Source organism: Carcharodon carcharias, chromosome 10 (assembly GCF_017639515.1).
Source record: "Carcharodon carcharias isolate sCarCar2 chromosome 10, sCarCar2.pri, whole genome shotgun sequence".
NCBI classification, from domain to species: Eukaryota; Metazoa; Chordata; class Chondrichthyes; order Lamniformes; family Lamnidae; genus Carcharodon; species Carcharodon carcharias.
In genome coordinates, this window is record NC_054476.1 from 160,594,048 (window position 1) to 160,609,263 (window position 15,216).

The 15,216-nt window shown below is 43.0% G+C and overlaps 1 protein-coding gene across 3 annotated transcripts in view; it reads left to right on the forward strand.

Moving 5' to 3' along the window:
- Positions 1-13,282: 13,282 nt before the first annotated feature.
- The window catches only part of tp53i13 (tumor protein p53 inducible protein 13), a 36,419-nt gene continuing 34,485 nt past the window's right edge, over positions 13,283-15,216 (forward strand). For 2 of the 3 annotated variants that reach the window (XM_041197974.1, XM_041197975.1), the window contains exons 1-2: positions 13,284-13,642; positions 14,790-14,864. In XM_041197974.1, coding sequence (XP_041053908.1) covers positions 13,529-13,642; positions 14,790-14,864 — 189 coding nt within the window. In that variant the 5' untranslated portion in view covers positions 13,284-13,528. Of the gene's footprint in view, positions 13,643-14,789; positions 14,865-15,216 lie in introns of all 3 variants that reach the window. The other variant, XM_041197976.1, reaches the window with a different exon arrangement.

Below are 15,216 nucleotides of genomic sequence, written 5' to 3' on the forward strand. Positions count from 1 at the left end.
GCAATCTTAAATGGCCTACCCCTTATTCTGAGACTGTGTCCCCTGGTTCTAAGCCCCCCAAACATTCCCAGCTAGGGGAAACATCCTTCCTGTATCTACCCTATCGAGCCCTGTAAGAATTTTGTAAGTTTCAATGTGATGACCACATTGCTCTGGAGAATACAGGCCCAGTCTCCTCAATCTCTCCTCATAGGACAATCCCACCAACCCAGTGATCAGTCTCTGCTTGTGCCTCCTCTATGGCCAGTATATTGTTCCTTAGATAAGGAGAACGAAACAGTACACAATATTCCAGGTGCGGTCTCACTAAGGCTCTATACAATTACAGCAAGATACCTTTACTGCTGTGCTCAAATCTCCTTGCGATGAAGGCCAACATACCAGCTGGACCCACCTGGAATGTCCAATTGGCATTGATGGATGATATAGGGAAGACTGCTTCCCAAGCTGCTCTGTTCTTTGTGCCTCCCAAAGAAAGACTGTTGGATGGCGTGGAGGAGGGGAGGGTGAAATAACATACCAGGAGAAGAAAGTGATAAAATAATCGCAAAGAAAACAAATGGATAAAATTCCACCCCAAAAAATATTCATGCAAATTCTGTTCTCTCATCCCCTGAAGGCAAGAATCTTTCCAACCTCTTGCAGTTTGAGACTCCTCAACTTTTTCCTCCTTTGAGTGTTTGTTTGACCATAAGACCATAAGACATAGGAGCAGAAATTAGGCCATTCAGCCCATCAAGTCTGCTCCGCCATTAAATCATGGCTGATAAATTTCTCAACCCCATTCTCCCGCCTTCTCCCTTAACCTTTGAATGACAATGATAATGGTATGAGGCCGGATGCCAACCTTGTTCTAGTTCAACCATTGAGTCCAATTGTAAGTGGCATTGAGAAGCTGTATATAGGAGAAATAATCCAATTGTAATTTCTTACACTGTCTCCTCTTGCCTGACCACACATCAGGGCCACCAGACTGAGGCCCTATGCAACTTACCATGACATTTGATCTCTACCTGAGCCTAAGTGAATCATTTTGCCTCCTTCAGAGCAGAATTGAAAAAAAAATCCAGTGTTGGGGATGACGGAGACCAAGTTCAGCCAAGTTCTAGCCTGTGATCACAATGGCGAGTTCTGCTTGGTGATAGAAAGGAAGCCCAAGCCAGGGTTTTCCACACATTGGTATTAAGCTCAGCAATGAGGCTGTGCATAGTGAGGAGCTTTCTTGTAGGGAAGGAGATGAGGCACAGACACAGTGCCCCGGGGAGAGGCATCAGCCAAGGCCTTGGGAACAAGTTGTTGGCCTGCAGGGAGCACAAAAGAGGCAGGAAATACCCTAATATCTTAAAACTGTTCCCTCACCCTGATTAGGAAAAGAAATGCAAATTTTCAGTTTCATTGGCTGACAACGAAAGAGTCGCCATTAGTAACATTTCACCCAAATCAGTAAAGATTTGGACTGGCCTCAGTCAGGCCTGTGTTTGAATCTATTGCAACTTGCCAAACATTCGATCCAGTCAGCATCAGCTGTGCTTTTGTCTTATGTCAGGATCAAAGCTATAGTTCCCATAAGAAACAAAACTATCAACGATCTTAAAAACTTTTTGGGATAGTAAGGAAAGAACTTGAATTTATCTAGCGCCTTTCAAAACCTTAGGACATCCCAAAGTGCTTTACAGCTAATAAAGCATTGTGTTTGAAGTTGCAGCCAGATTGTGTGCAGCAGGTATCCACAAACAGCAATGAGATAAATGATCAGGTAATATGTTTTCAGTGTTGGTTGAAAGATCAGCATTGGCCAGGACGCAGACAGGACTCCCCTGCTCTTCTTCAAATGAGATAGGACCCACTGAATCTTTGACCTGGGAGGACAATTAAGACCTCAGTTTAATATCACCTCTGAAAGACAACACCTCCGATAGTGCAGCACTCCCTCAGTAAAATAATAGCAGTGGGACAGAGAAGGGTCTGATCTATCCATTGACCAAAAAGATCAATTTAAAATTCAGGAAAGCTTGGCTAGGATGATGAAGGATACTGTTTAACTGGAACCAGAGGACTACCTGATATTTCTGGATGTAGGTTTCTTCCTATCCTGTGGAAAAGGTAGAATTTGAGAGCACAAACAGGGTGCTGTACAAAGACAATAGCTCAGACATTCTAATTTCTCATGCCGCCTGTGAATTCATGCCCTGTGCCTTGTATGATGTGATGAATAGAGTGACAAAACTGATTTTTCTCAACTAAAGGTAGTGATATAACATGAGCAATGACAAGCCAATTAGCCATCCAGCAGCAGGAGATGATCATTTGAATTTCATTATACATTTACCACTTGTTCTTCTGTTTTTGGTTCAAGCAGCACATCATTTCGAGATTTCACACACTAATGGGTTTGGACACTAGGTGGCACCATCCAGCCAGTAGCCTCTGAAACATTTATTGAAATGGAAACGGCGCAACAGGTCAGCCAGTGTCTGGGAAGTGGTTAGAGCATTTGTGAAGGTGTGTATCCTTGTGAGTTGCCAAATGTATTACAGTGAATGCTGGAAAGGACAAAAAGATTATAATAAAGCATAGAAGATGAAGAACTCACATATTCAACAACTTTCTCTCTGCTTACAACCTCCATCCTGCCAACTGACTGACTTCTCCAATCTGTTATTTAACTGAAACACGAGTGCTTCAGGGAACATCTCGAGATGCTCAGAGTGATGTGACACTACATTCCACAGGATCCAACACAAAACACCGGAAGACTGAGACACTGAAAAGAATGCACTCCCCCTTTAATGTCTCTTCGGGCTTGAAATCTAATTTACATGTTGCAGCATATTAATGATGACAGCAAATGAGTTTTTATACAAACAGAATTTCTCAAACTTAGACAGAAGATGGTGGATGCATTCAGCAGGTCACGATGGGGTGGGGGTGGGGGGGGGGTGGTTGGGGGCTGCAAAAGCTAACATTTCAGGTCGGACCCTTCACCAAAACTTCATTACTCAGAATGTTTTCTGTCTGAACACACCACAGGCCGTTTTCCATCTGAAGAGATGGAGAGTTTGTGCTGTGGTGGTCCACTCTGTGTTAAGGATCACCTGGTGTGGCTCAGGAGCCCCACTCTGACATGGTCGTCTCTGTCATGTTTGCTGCAGAGGAAGTCAGCGGGGCCGGGAACTTGCACGGAACACTGGCCTCTGTTTTCTCAAGTCAGTGCTGAGGCAGCTGTGTGTGTTGAGAACGCTGTTCACATCTGGCGGGAATCAGGTCCAGCTGGTGCCAATGTCCTGATCTTGGATGTCTCAAGGACACCTTGTGGCATGGTTTGTTCCGAAAGAAAGTGTCGGTTATACAAAGCTCGAAGTAGCAGCAAAGCTCAAGTAGCCTCTGTCCGTTCTCATTCATCTTTTCCAGGCCATGATGTCTAAGGCTGGAAGGCCAACCCCCCCAGTTGGATCCAAATGAATGCAAATGTGGTCCACACCCACTCTTGCATTGAAATCCCTCGGTAGGTGGTAGTGTTCTGACTTAGAGATTCTGCTGATAGCAGTGTGAAGCTCCTCATAGAACTGGCCTTTGCCTCTGTCGTGGAGCACAACTTTGGAGCGTAGATACTCACGGGGTTAACAGGCCCTGTTTGGAGTTGAGTAGCAGATGGAGAGAATACACTCTGAACTATTTGTCAGAGATCAGTGAGTACCTCACAGTGAAGCCTTCGCCTTGCTCACACATGAACTCTTCCCCTGCCAGATGAACGTGTAAATGTGTAAGGTTTCTTTCTTTCAGCGATCTGCTCTCGCCGAGTCTGGTCTCTTGTGGGGAAGCTACGTCAATGTTCAGCCTACCATGTTGATCATAGCTGTCTTGCGCATGTTCTCAACCAGCAGCAGGTCGTCTGTCAGTCCCTTACGCTTGGTCCTGATGTTTCCACTGGCCAGTTGAAGAGGTGGCATCTTCTTTCTTTTTGTTTGTTTGCTTAGTGCAATGGATTTGGTCCACTTGTTAAGCAGAGACTTTAAGCTTCAAACAACTGTTGAAGCAGGTGGGCCATGGTGGGTCAGCACCTTATGGTCAGGGGTTACCCCACTCGAGGCGGGAGGTGGCTGACCAGTGGGACGCGATGGTCCCTCCAGCCATCGGCGACACCTGTAGCACCCAGTCTCCGTGCCAGTTAAGTTGGGCTTATCACTTGTAACTGCTTGCTCCAGTGTTGTGTGTTAACACTCTGCAGTGCACTCTCCAGGGCACAAGCCTAGACAAAACCTATCGAGACCCTGGGCTGCCCAAATGTCAAGGTCCCCCTCTCAACCCCCCCAGTTGGATCCAGATGAATGCAAAGCATTACATTTGGCACCAGCTTGGTTGCAGGTGTCGGAAATATTTGGACATCAGTCTGCCTTTGGGTTCCACTCCAGATTTTCTGTCAGGGTTTACTGCCTTAACCTTAAACTCCCCGGAGGTATCCACAAGGCAGGGGAGCTATTCACCCTCTGGAGGTTGGTTCATGAGCATCAGGGGCATGTCCATACACCAGTGAGCCTGCACGCTGTTTGTCTGGTGGGGGGAGGTGGGGGTGGGGGGGTGGGGGTGGCGGTGTGGGGTGGCAAACCTCATCTGGGTTCACCAGAAGCTTTAGTCTGGGGATACGAGGGCCCAGTTTCCACATTGCTTTTTTGCGTTGCTGTTAGCCGGTGGTGCAAGCTGAAAATGAGCAGTCAAACCAGCACACAGCATGCTAACTCGCTTCAGGCACACACTAGATGTGCAACCTGTTGGAAACACCCAATACTTCACTGAACAAGAATCTATCAATCGCAGCTTTGAGATTTTTTTTTGCTGATCTAGCCTTGTTGCTGCAGCTTTAATCTTTCAAAGTAAAATCTGAGGTTTTTGTGGAATGACTACAATTAGTTAGCAACAGATAGCCACGGAGCAAATTTGCAGAATTGTCCTGACCTTAGTTCTCCCTGTTTTCTTGCATGCTCTGTGTTTTTTTAAAGTCATTTTCATAATCTTTGCCTGTTCCTTTAGCGCATCTGCTACAACAGACTGGAAGAGAATTATAACCATCTGTTGTTAAATTATGAGAAGCTTTGGGTTTCAACCATAGTTCTGTTCACTGGTGCAACTACTGGATATGACTTTTCCCAAAAATATCATTGATCAACAAGGCCTTATGCTCATGTCAGCATGGAATGTCATTGCTTGAGAAAAAAAGCTTTCCCAATCTAGAAGCTCGCTGTCTATATCTCATACATTGTGCAGTAAAATCTGTTTCAAATATGCACCTACCCTCCTCCTGTGTATCATTATCCCTAACAATATTCCACTCCTTGTGTTAGCTGTCCTTTCGGTTGCTCCTGTCGAGGAATGAAGTGAATGGAATTGCAGGGAGTTTTATGCTGCCGGGGAACTAGTAACAGGATGTGCAAGTGGCTAGGACACAAAACCTGAAAATATTGATAACGCACTTTGGGTCAGTCAACATCAGAGGAGAAAACAGGGAGACCGACATATTGACAGAACCTGCTTCAGATGAACAAACATTTTAAATAGAGTCTGGCAAAACGGGCGGCGCTAATAATAAAACAAATAATCTATTACAGACAGGAGGTGGGGGGTTCCATTCAACTCGCACTCATTTTTCCTCTCGTCTCCTGTCCATAAGCAGAAAGGTGTTTTGACCTGTTCCCTTTTTAATAAGCAGTGGTGTATTTCCCAACCCCTTGGTTTTTGTGTGATACAATTCCTACTAATAACCCCACAGCAAGCCCGAGGTAGGGTGTACTCAAATGTTAGTTTATTGCTCACATTGAAAGATTGCGAAAAGGAGGGTCCACAAAGTCCCTGTTATTACATGGCAGATGATATGTGCCAGACAGACCAAATCCACAACGGCAACTTCGTCGAGCTATCACAATGGTTTTGCAATTTATATTTATTACAAGGAGATGTGTGTACTGAATTCAGAAGTAATAAATCCACCAAGACCTTTAGAGATTTAAAAAATGAAATTAAAATATTTATTAACAAAATATAAAAGATTTCAAGCACATACATAAGACTACAAATTACTTACTACTATAATAACTCCTAAAATACCTAATTAACCTGACTCCCAGTTACACCTCCCTTTATGGCAATGCTCCAAAATAGGTTTTAGATTGAAAACAAAATCAGTAAGTTAACACAATACCCACTTGACAATGGAATTCTAAATGGATTTTCCCCAACTTTAGTTTTGTTGTATAGCAGACTTATGCACAAATGCTGAAGGCTCCACTAAGGCTATTTCACACACTCCTGTTAGATCTTGCATGGCTTTCTTTTACACATAGCCTTTTGTTCTCCTTTATATATGTTTCTATCTTTTTAATATGTAAGTTCTATTGTTCTATATGTCTTTGAAACCGTATCTTCCTCATAATATAAAAACTTTCATGTTACCATTATTATCAGTAATCTTTAGGAAAAATAAACACATTCCTTAGCCCTGCCTATCTGGCTAGTTGTAAACAGACTAAGATCCCTTTGAAATCCAAGTCCCTTCACTTATCTAAAAATGCAAATTCCCTTCACACATTACATGCTATGTCAAGCACCTAGTTTCTTTTGATGATTTCAAGCTTGCACAGATTATGAAAATTATTATACTTTCATCACACCTCCATCCTTATGGGAAAATGAACCATCATAATTTTAAAAGATGGCTTCATTTTCCTAACCCATCTTACACTACCTACTCTACTTATCTATATACCCAAGCTATTACATTACCAGATGCATACATTAACGCAACAAAGTATATACAAATCCTTGGTATTAGCAGATGTCATTTCAGTCCAGTGTCCAATTTCCCTTTGAGCTTTAAACTCTTGACAATGCATCTGAAATTAGGTTTTCTCATCCAGCCACACGTAAAATGTGTAAATTAAGTAAATGCTGTAATAAACTCTATCTGAACAGCCTTGAACTTTGGTCTCAAAATTTGTCCAGAGACTTTAAAAGATTGTGGTCTGTATAAACAATTGTTTCTGAATTGCTTGCAACATAAACCTCGAAATGCTGCAAAGCTAACACCAGACCCAGAGTCTCCTTTTCAATCGTTGAATATTTTCTATGTTGTACATTCAGTTTTCATGAAAACTGTTCATCAGTTTCTCAATTCCAGTTTCATCTTTTTGTAACAGTAAAGCACCAATGCCTACATCACTTGTGTCAATGGCCAACTTAAATTACTTGGCATAATTGGGTACTGTCAAAACTGGTATCGTAGTCAATACTGTTTTGAAACTGTCAAAAACATTCTGACACTCCAGTGTCCATCAAAATTTCTTGTTCTTTTTTAATAGTTCAGACAATGGAGCTACAATTTGGTCCAAATTTCTGGTAAAATCCACTCATGCCCAGAAATCTCAAAAACTTCTTGTTTTGTCGTAGGCACAGGGAAATCCATGACGGCTTTGACTTTCACATTTCTTGGAGCCACCTTACCATGTTCAATGGTTTGGCCCAGATATGTCACTTGTGCTTTGCAAACTCACTTTTAGCCAAGTTCATCACCAAATTAGCTTCTTGCAGTTGATTAATGTCAAGAAGATATAATAATGTTATTCAAAATTATTTTTAAATAGAATCCTAGTGAGGTCTGTGTCTATGTGTGTGTCTTAATTGGATTAAAGACAGCAAGTCTAGGTGCTTTGATGTATAGTAGTTTTGAGATGTTAATGAGATAAATGTAAGGAGGGTGGAAGGTAAGGTGTAAATTTGCATTTGTTAAAAGAAACCATTCAAGATTGTGGGTGAAATCTTATACCTAGCTAGAAGATGCCAAGAAATGTGTTTTTTTTTCAGCTTACTAATAAAGTTGGTGGGATGAAAGGATATTATTATTAGAAGAGGTAAAGCTAAAATCCTAGTGATACAATGGAAAATCTATATTCAACGACAAAGATATATATATAGGAGAAAGGAGATTGTGTGTAAGGTAGAGGCATTTTAAGATCCAAACAAGTGTGAGAAGCCTCCAGCCTATAAGCCTTAATTCTGTCTGCAAGGATCCAGAGCTGAAAGAAACTCATTTTGAATATGACTGTCCAGGGTTTGCTTTGCCAAAGGTCTGTTAAATCTATAAGATTTACTATTGCCTTAATGGGGATGTAACTGAGAGTCACATTAATTAGGGGATTTTTGTAGTTATTACAGTAGTAATTTTGTAGACATATGTATGTGTTTACAATCTGCTTTGTATTAATAAATGGTTAATTTAATTTTATTAAAAAAATCTCTCAAGACTCAGTGGTCTTATTACTACTGAATTCAAAGTCTGCATCTCGAAATATGCAAATTGCAAAAATGGGTCATGACAGTTGTTTCAAGTTTCCCTCTGGGATTTGAACAACTCAGCCTTTACCATCGGCTGTGTCATTATAATTAAATAATTCTTCCAGATATTATAAATGCTCTTCCCACGTTTGACAGAAAACTATCAAGTCATCAATATAAATAGCACAATTGCTCAGTCCTACAATTACTTTGTTTGTCAGTCCTTGAAATGTTGCTGGTGCAATTTTCATACCAAATGGCATAACTTTAAACTGAGAAAGTCCATCTAGTGTAACAAAAGCCGATATTTCCTTTGCACTCTCCGATAACGCATTTGCCAATATCCTCTCAGCAAGTCAATCTTTGTGATAAACTTTGATTGTCCCACTTTCTCAATGCAATCTTCCAACTGTGGTACAGGATATGAATCCACTTTTGTCACTGTATTCACGTTTCATTAATCCACAAACAGTCTTTGTGTTCCATCTGGTTTCAGTTGCATCACAATAGGCGAACTCCAGTTACTGCAACTAAACTCAATTATGTCATTCTGAGACATGAATTCAATTTCTACCTGTACTTGTGATAACCTTTCTGGGCTTAATCTATAAGGGTGTTGCCTTATTGAAAATAAATCCCCTACACTTACATCATGTGTAGCTAAACATGCCCTTCCCAGCTTATTCCCACAAATATCTTTGTGTGACTGCAATAGCTTCTCCAAATCACTTTGACACTTGTCTGGAAGGTAGCTCAATATTACATTTAAACTTTTAAGTTTCCCCCTCATTATCTAATTTGATTAGAGGAAACTCAATTTCAGAATCTTTCATTTCTACCTCTTTCTCCTTATCTACCACCACTAATATCTCCTTTTGGTCCTCTTCCCTGTCAAAGTACTTTTTAAGCTTATTTATATGACACACCCTCTGCTTCTTTCTTCTATCTGGAGTATTTATTAAATAATTTACTTCACTGAATTTCTTAACAATCCTGTAAAGCACACTAAACCTTGCCTTTAATGATTCACCCAGTACCGATAACAAAACTAACACTTTCCCCTCGGTAACAGAACTACAATCTGTGGCTCTCCTATCTGCCTTCATTTTCATCACTTGCTGCAATATCTTTAAATGTTTTCTAGCTAACTCTCATGCTCTGTTCAGTCTTTCTCTGAAGTTTGTCACATGATCCAGGAGAATAGTTTCTGAATTTTTACCCGCTAATTCCCCATGAATCAATTTCAGTGGTCAGTTTACATGGATTCAATTCACATAGACATGTCAGGCCAGTAGTGGTGGGATACTCTCTTTCCATCATTCTTCAGACCAGGTTCAAACACAGACAAAAGACACAGTCCTAACCCCCTGTATGATCCAGTTTCCTGGACATGATATCTGTGGGACAACTTGCAATGTAATAGTGAAAAGTGTTAGAGAGTGAGAGAGAGAGAAAGAGCCAAAGTGAACCTGAGTTTTAACCTAAGGTGAGAATCATGGCAGCTGAAGCAAGGTCAGTGATTCCGCGGCATTTAGAATTCCCAGGTCTCAGTTTGATCTCCCTTCCCCACCAAATCTAATGGGGCTGGCGCAGAGACCCGGTGAACGACTGTGGAATATTGTGCAGCTCCAGGTGGCTGGGGGAGCCAAGAAATGGGCATTATCGAGATAAGTAAGGAATGGCGTTCCAAGAGGATTGTGGCTGGGGGTGGTGGGGGGAAGCTCAGACAGAGGAGTCTGAAAAGGTTTGATGATTACAGCAGGAGGGACACACCTGCTCCTCCTGACCCACAGGAAACTTTATGAAAATTTTAAAAAGTAAGAATTTATCTGAGGCTCTACTGGTCTGATCGTGCTTTCTGACATCTTTTGCAGTGCCTCCAAGATGGTGCGCAATGCTTCGATATATTTACATCTTTCCAATTATTGACATGACTTCAATATGGTATGGTGATATTTCATGTTTAGAAGACAGCAATGCCTCATTGGCCACCCCACCCTTTGGAAAGACCCCAATAGAGCAAATACTTGCACCATAATCACCTCTTTATAGCTGCCCTCAAAAGTGGCATCAAAGACAAGTCAGTTAGTAGCCATGCCAATGCTGGTCTACTCATCAGCTGCAAGAAGACCAAGTCAATGACAACTGGACACAACAAGGCCCCCTCATCACCATCGGGCAACAGAACATCAAGGGAGTCAACCGCTTCCCCTCCCCATGGAGCAACATCTTCAGTGAGAGTGATGTAGAGATCAATGGTCACAAAAGAATTGGCAAAGAAGCATTGGTCTTCCAGTGACTCCACACGGGTCTGGGCATCCAACACCATCAACACCATCAACAGTCCATAGTAGTACCATCTACAGTCTATGCCAGCGACACATGGAAAAGAACAGCAAAGGTGTCATGTAAGTTGGGTGTTTCTCACCAGCGCTGCCTCTGTAACATTCTGAGCATCACCAATGAAGAAGAACTACAGAGAACTGCTCAGAGGTGCCTGCAGGAAATCATGATGGAGAAACAACTGAAGCTGATAGGACATGAATTTCACCTCCTGGACGTATGTCCCATCTGAGTGGCAGTAGAGTGGATACCAGCAGATGGAAGAAGAAGACGGAGCTGGCCAAAGAAGACCTGATGAAATACTGTTAAGGAGGACTTTCAAGAACCAGGCACCACCTGGAGTGAAGGAGATTGTGATGGACTGGAGCCAGTGGCGGAGCCTTGCTGCCCATTGTCCCACATGGGACTGAAGGAACTATGTCTAAGTAACTTACAAGAGTTAGGCCGGAGAGCAGCAGAACAGGATCGAGAGAGGATCATAGAAGAGAACCAAGCAGCAGCAGTCACATCAGAAGAGGATCCAGATCTGAACAAATACTGTTTGGTAAGTACAGCACTGCAAACAGGCACTGAATATTCAACAATGGGTCTTATGTAACTATTAAACGCAGTGAGTATGTCAGTTTGAGATACATTGTGATGCTTGAGAAGACATGACATGTGAAGTCTTACCTTTGCTTTCTTAAACATTTCGCACAATTGGTAATCCCATATGAGATTAGTTCTAATGTAGATTCCCAATAATTCAATGAATGCTTGTTGTGCAACCTCATTGCCTAAATTGATAAAAGTGGGATCGGGGTGGTGGGGTTGGGTTGTGGGTTGGGTTGGGGGTTGCACATGAAATACAATTCCATAGTGTTGCACATTTGGGGGTTCAGTTTCATGTGATTCACTGTTACCCATTCACTGAATGAAGTGCTTGCCTTGTGCATGTGAGATGCATCACCTTGATAATGACAATCCATGAAGGTCAGGTCATGCACGTATTTACAGTGATGGATAGGTCTGGTGATATCTATACAGGCATTGTTTATAATGGCTAAAAATATAATAGGGCCTAATTTGGTTCCTTGTGGTACCCCAGCATGTAGCACATCCAATTGGCAGTACTCGATCATATTAAGCACATTGTTGTTGGCTTTTGAGAACTTCTGAGATCCAGTGTATGACTGCTCACTCCTCATTGGGGGGGGTGGGGGAATCCCTCAGGGTAGATTGTTTGGGCTGGGTGCAGCGTTTCCTGCTCGTGGCACCATCATTGGTGCAAATCTCTAGCCCGAATCGTTGCCTTCTGTCATAGGGAGGCCACCTCCACTGAGCTGGTGGCTTCTACACAGGCTGGGGGTGGGGTGGGGGGGGGGGGGGCGGTGGGGGTGCGCGGTGGGGTGGGGGGGAACGCTCCACCACTGGCAAAATTGGGGAGGCTGCAAAATTACCATGAATTGGGTCCTTAATAGTTAATTGGCTGCCTCTGTGGAGCGGTATAGCTGATTCTAATTTCACTTGACCCTGGGAAAGTTCCCTTGCGGTGGGAACCCTTCAGGAGCCCGTCCCAATGCAGCTCCCTGCTATTTTCTTGCTCCTCCACCACCCCCCCCCCCCCAAACCCTGGCACCATGGGGTCCGGGCAGAGTTAGCCCAATCTTTCAGGTTGATGGCCTTTTATTGATAACCCACAGATGATGAAGAGTCATACAGACTCGAAATGTTAACTCAGATGATGAAGAGTCATACAGACTTGAAATGTTAACTCAGATGAAGAGTCATATGGACTCGAAATGTTAACTCATCTGGTGAAGAGTCATACAGACTTGAAATGTTAACTCAGATGATGAAGTGTCATATGGACTCGAAACGTTAACTCAGATGATGAAGAGTCATATGGACTCGAAATGTTAACTCAGATGATGAAGTGTCATATGGACTCGAAACGTTAACTCAGATGATGAAGAGTCATACGGACTCGAAATGTTAACTCAGATGATGAAGTGTCATATGGACTCGAAACGTTAACTCAGATGATGAAGAGTCATATGGACTCGAAACGTTAACTCAGATGATGAAGAGTCATATGGACTCGAAACGTTAACTCAGATGATGAAGAGTCATATGGACTCGAAACGTTAACTCAGATGATGAAGAGTCATATGGACTCGAAACGTTAACTCATCTGATGAAGAGTCATACAGAATCGAAACATTAACCGTGTTCCTCTCCGCAGAAGCTGTCAGACCTGCTGAGTTTTTCCAGCTATTTTTTTTATCTTTGTTCCGGATTTCCAGCATCCGCAGTATTTTGCTTTTATCTGTGCGCTTTCTAAAGGTTTTGACCGGAGCTGGAAGTGGATGGGATGAGGCTGAAGGGACATTTCGATGCAGTTGATGCGCAGTTTGTGTGTGTGTGTGTGTGTGTGTTTGTTTGTTTGTTTGTTTGTTTGGTGTTGTTGGGGCCCCGTAGCAGCTGAGACGGGGATTTTTTTTTTGTTACATTGGCGCTTGTATCTAGTTTGCAGCCGGGTCTCTCTGATCCTGTCAGCATTTAAATCGCGTTTTAATAAAGAGTTCAGGGGAGGCAGACAGACAGGGAGGGAGGGAGGGACGCGGATCAGTGCCGCCCAGCAGTTTGTCCTGGGGCAGGCGGGCGGGTTGGTTGGCAGCGATGGCTGGGCTCCTGCGGCCGGAGCTGGCCGTCCCTGGGAAGCCGCTGCCGAAGCCGCAGCAGCAGCAGCAGCAGCAGCAGCAGAAGCAGCAGAGGGAAGCGGGGCGGCCTCGGGCTTCCCTGGCGAGGCTGCCGCCGCTCTCTCACTGAGAAGCGGCTGCCGGGGTTAGCCTGCCAGCCAGCCAGCCAAAGGGGAGCGGTGATGGTTCGCGGTGGGTGCGGGGGTTTGCTGGAGCTCGGAGCGGGGTTGCTGCTCCTCTTCTGTTTGTCTCTTGCGGAGGCGAGGGCGTCCCGGACTCCCTGTGATAATGGCAAGGTGAGTGAGTGCAATGGAAGTGGAGCTTTGACACTGTCTCTCCCTCTTAAAATTAATGCAAACTGCAAAAAACAAAAACCGGCTTCATTGTGGTTCCCGATTTAATCTTTCAAGTGGATTTGAATTACTTATTTCCTTAAACTGCTGAAGATCCTGACTTATTTCTTCCTTCCCATTTCCACCTCTCTCTAGCTCTTGAGGAAGAGTCATATTGGACTGGAACGTTTCTCTCTCCACAGAGACTGTCAGACCTGCCCAGTTTTTCCAGCCTTTTCTGTTTTTGTTTCAGATTTCCAGCATCCGCGGTATTTTTGCTTTTATCTGACTTAATTCATACCGGCCAGATGATGGAAACTATTACGTAAAAATCCAGGATTTGGAATAATATTCCGTTCCAGGTTACATAAAAATCCAGGATTTGGAATGATATTCCATTCCAGGTTACATAAAAATCCAGGATTTGGAATGATATTCCATTCCAGGTTACATAAAAATCCAGGATTTGGAATGATATTCAATTCCAGGTTACATAAATATCCAGGATTTGGAATGATATTCAATTCCAGGTTACATAAAAATCCAGGATTTGGAATGATATTCCATTCCAGGTTACATAAATATCCAGGATTTGGAATAATATTCCATTCCTGGTTACATAAAAATCCAGGATTTGGAATAATATTCCATTCCTGATTACATAAAAATCCAGGATTTGGAATAATATTCCATTCCAGTGGAGTTGCTGGTCAGCATAATTGAAGGATCTTCAGAAGCCCCTGAAGAAGGGTCATATGGACTTGAAACGTTAACTCTGTGTCTCTCTCCGCAGATGTTGTCAGACCTGCTGAGCTTTCCCGACATTTTCTATTTTTATTTCAGATTTCCAGCATCCTCAGTATTCTGCTTTTAGCACAATTGAAGGGTCAATTTAACTGGGTAATTAAATTCTTCTAGGAATGAGTTGACGGATGCTGTCTTGTTCTTGTCCTTCAATGGTTTGTCTGCTGGGCATTGTCAATGAAAAGCCTCTATTCTCCTGAACGATGATTGGTTCGATAGCACTGCTCGGGTTTGAATTGCTGACAATAGTTAGGTTGCGTTGCTTGCTTGAAATCACTTCATATTTATGATGCCCCCTTTTTTTCAGATTAATCTTCAAATGGATTTACCACCAGCAGAAGAGTTTGTCTGTCCTGGACCCACTTGGCCACTTCCAGAAGTGGTAAGGTATAAAGTTTCTCTCCATGATACACAATGAACATACATTCTATTGTGGATTTAAATCTCCACTGAAAAAGTGGAGCCATAGCTAACTTTTGGAATTAGGGAGTGCATTAGATTAAAAGAAGAATAAAATCCTATGTGACTGTGACAGTTTTCCTCCTTGTCCTTTTCGACCTGTCAGCCGCCTTTGACACTGTCGACCACACCATCCTCCAGCACCTCTGCACTGTCTTCCTGCTGTCTCAGGCTGCTCTCATCTGGTTCCATTCTTATCCACCTAATTGTAGCCTGAATAGCACCTCCAGTGGCTTCGCTTCCTGTTCCCACACTGTTACCTCTGGTGTCTGCAA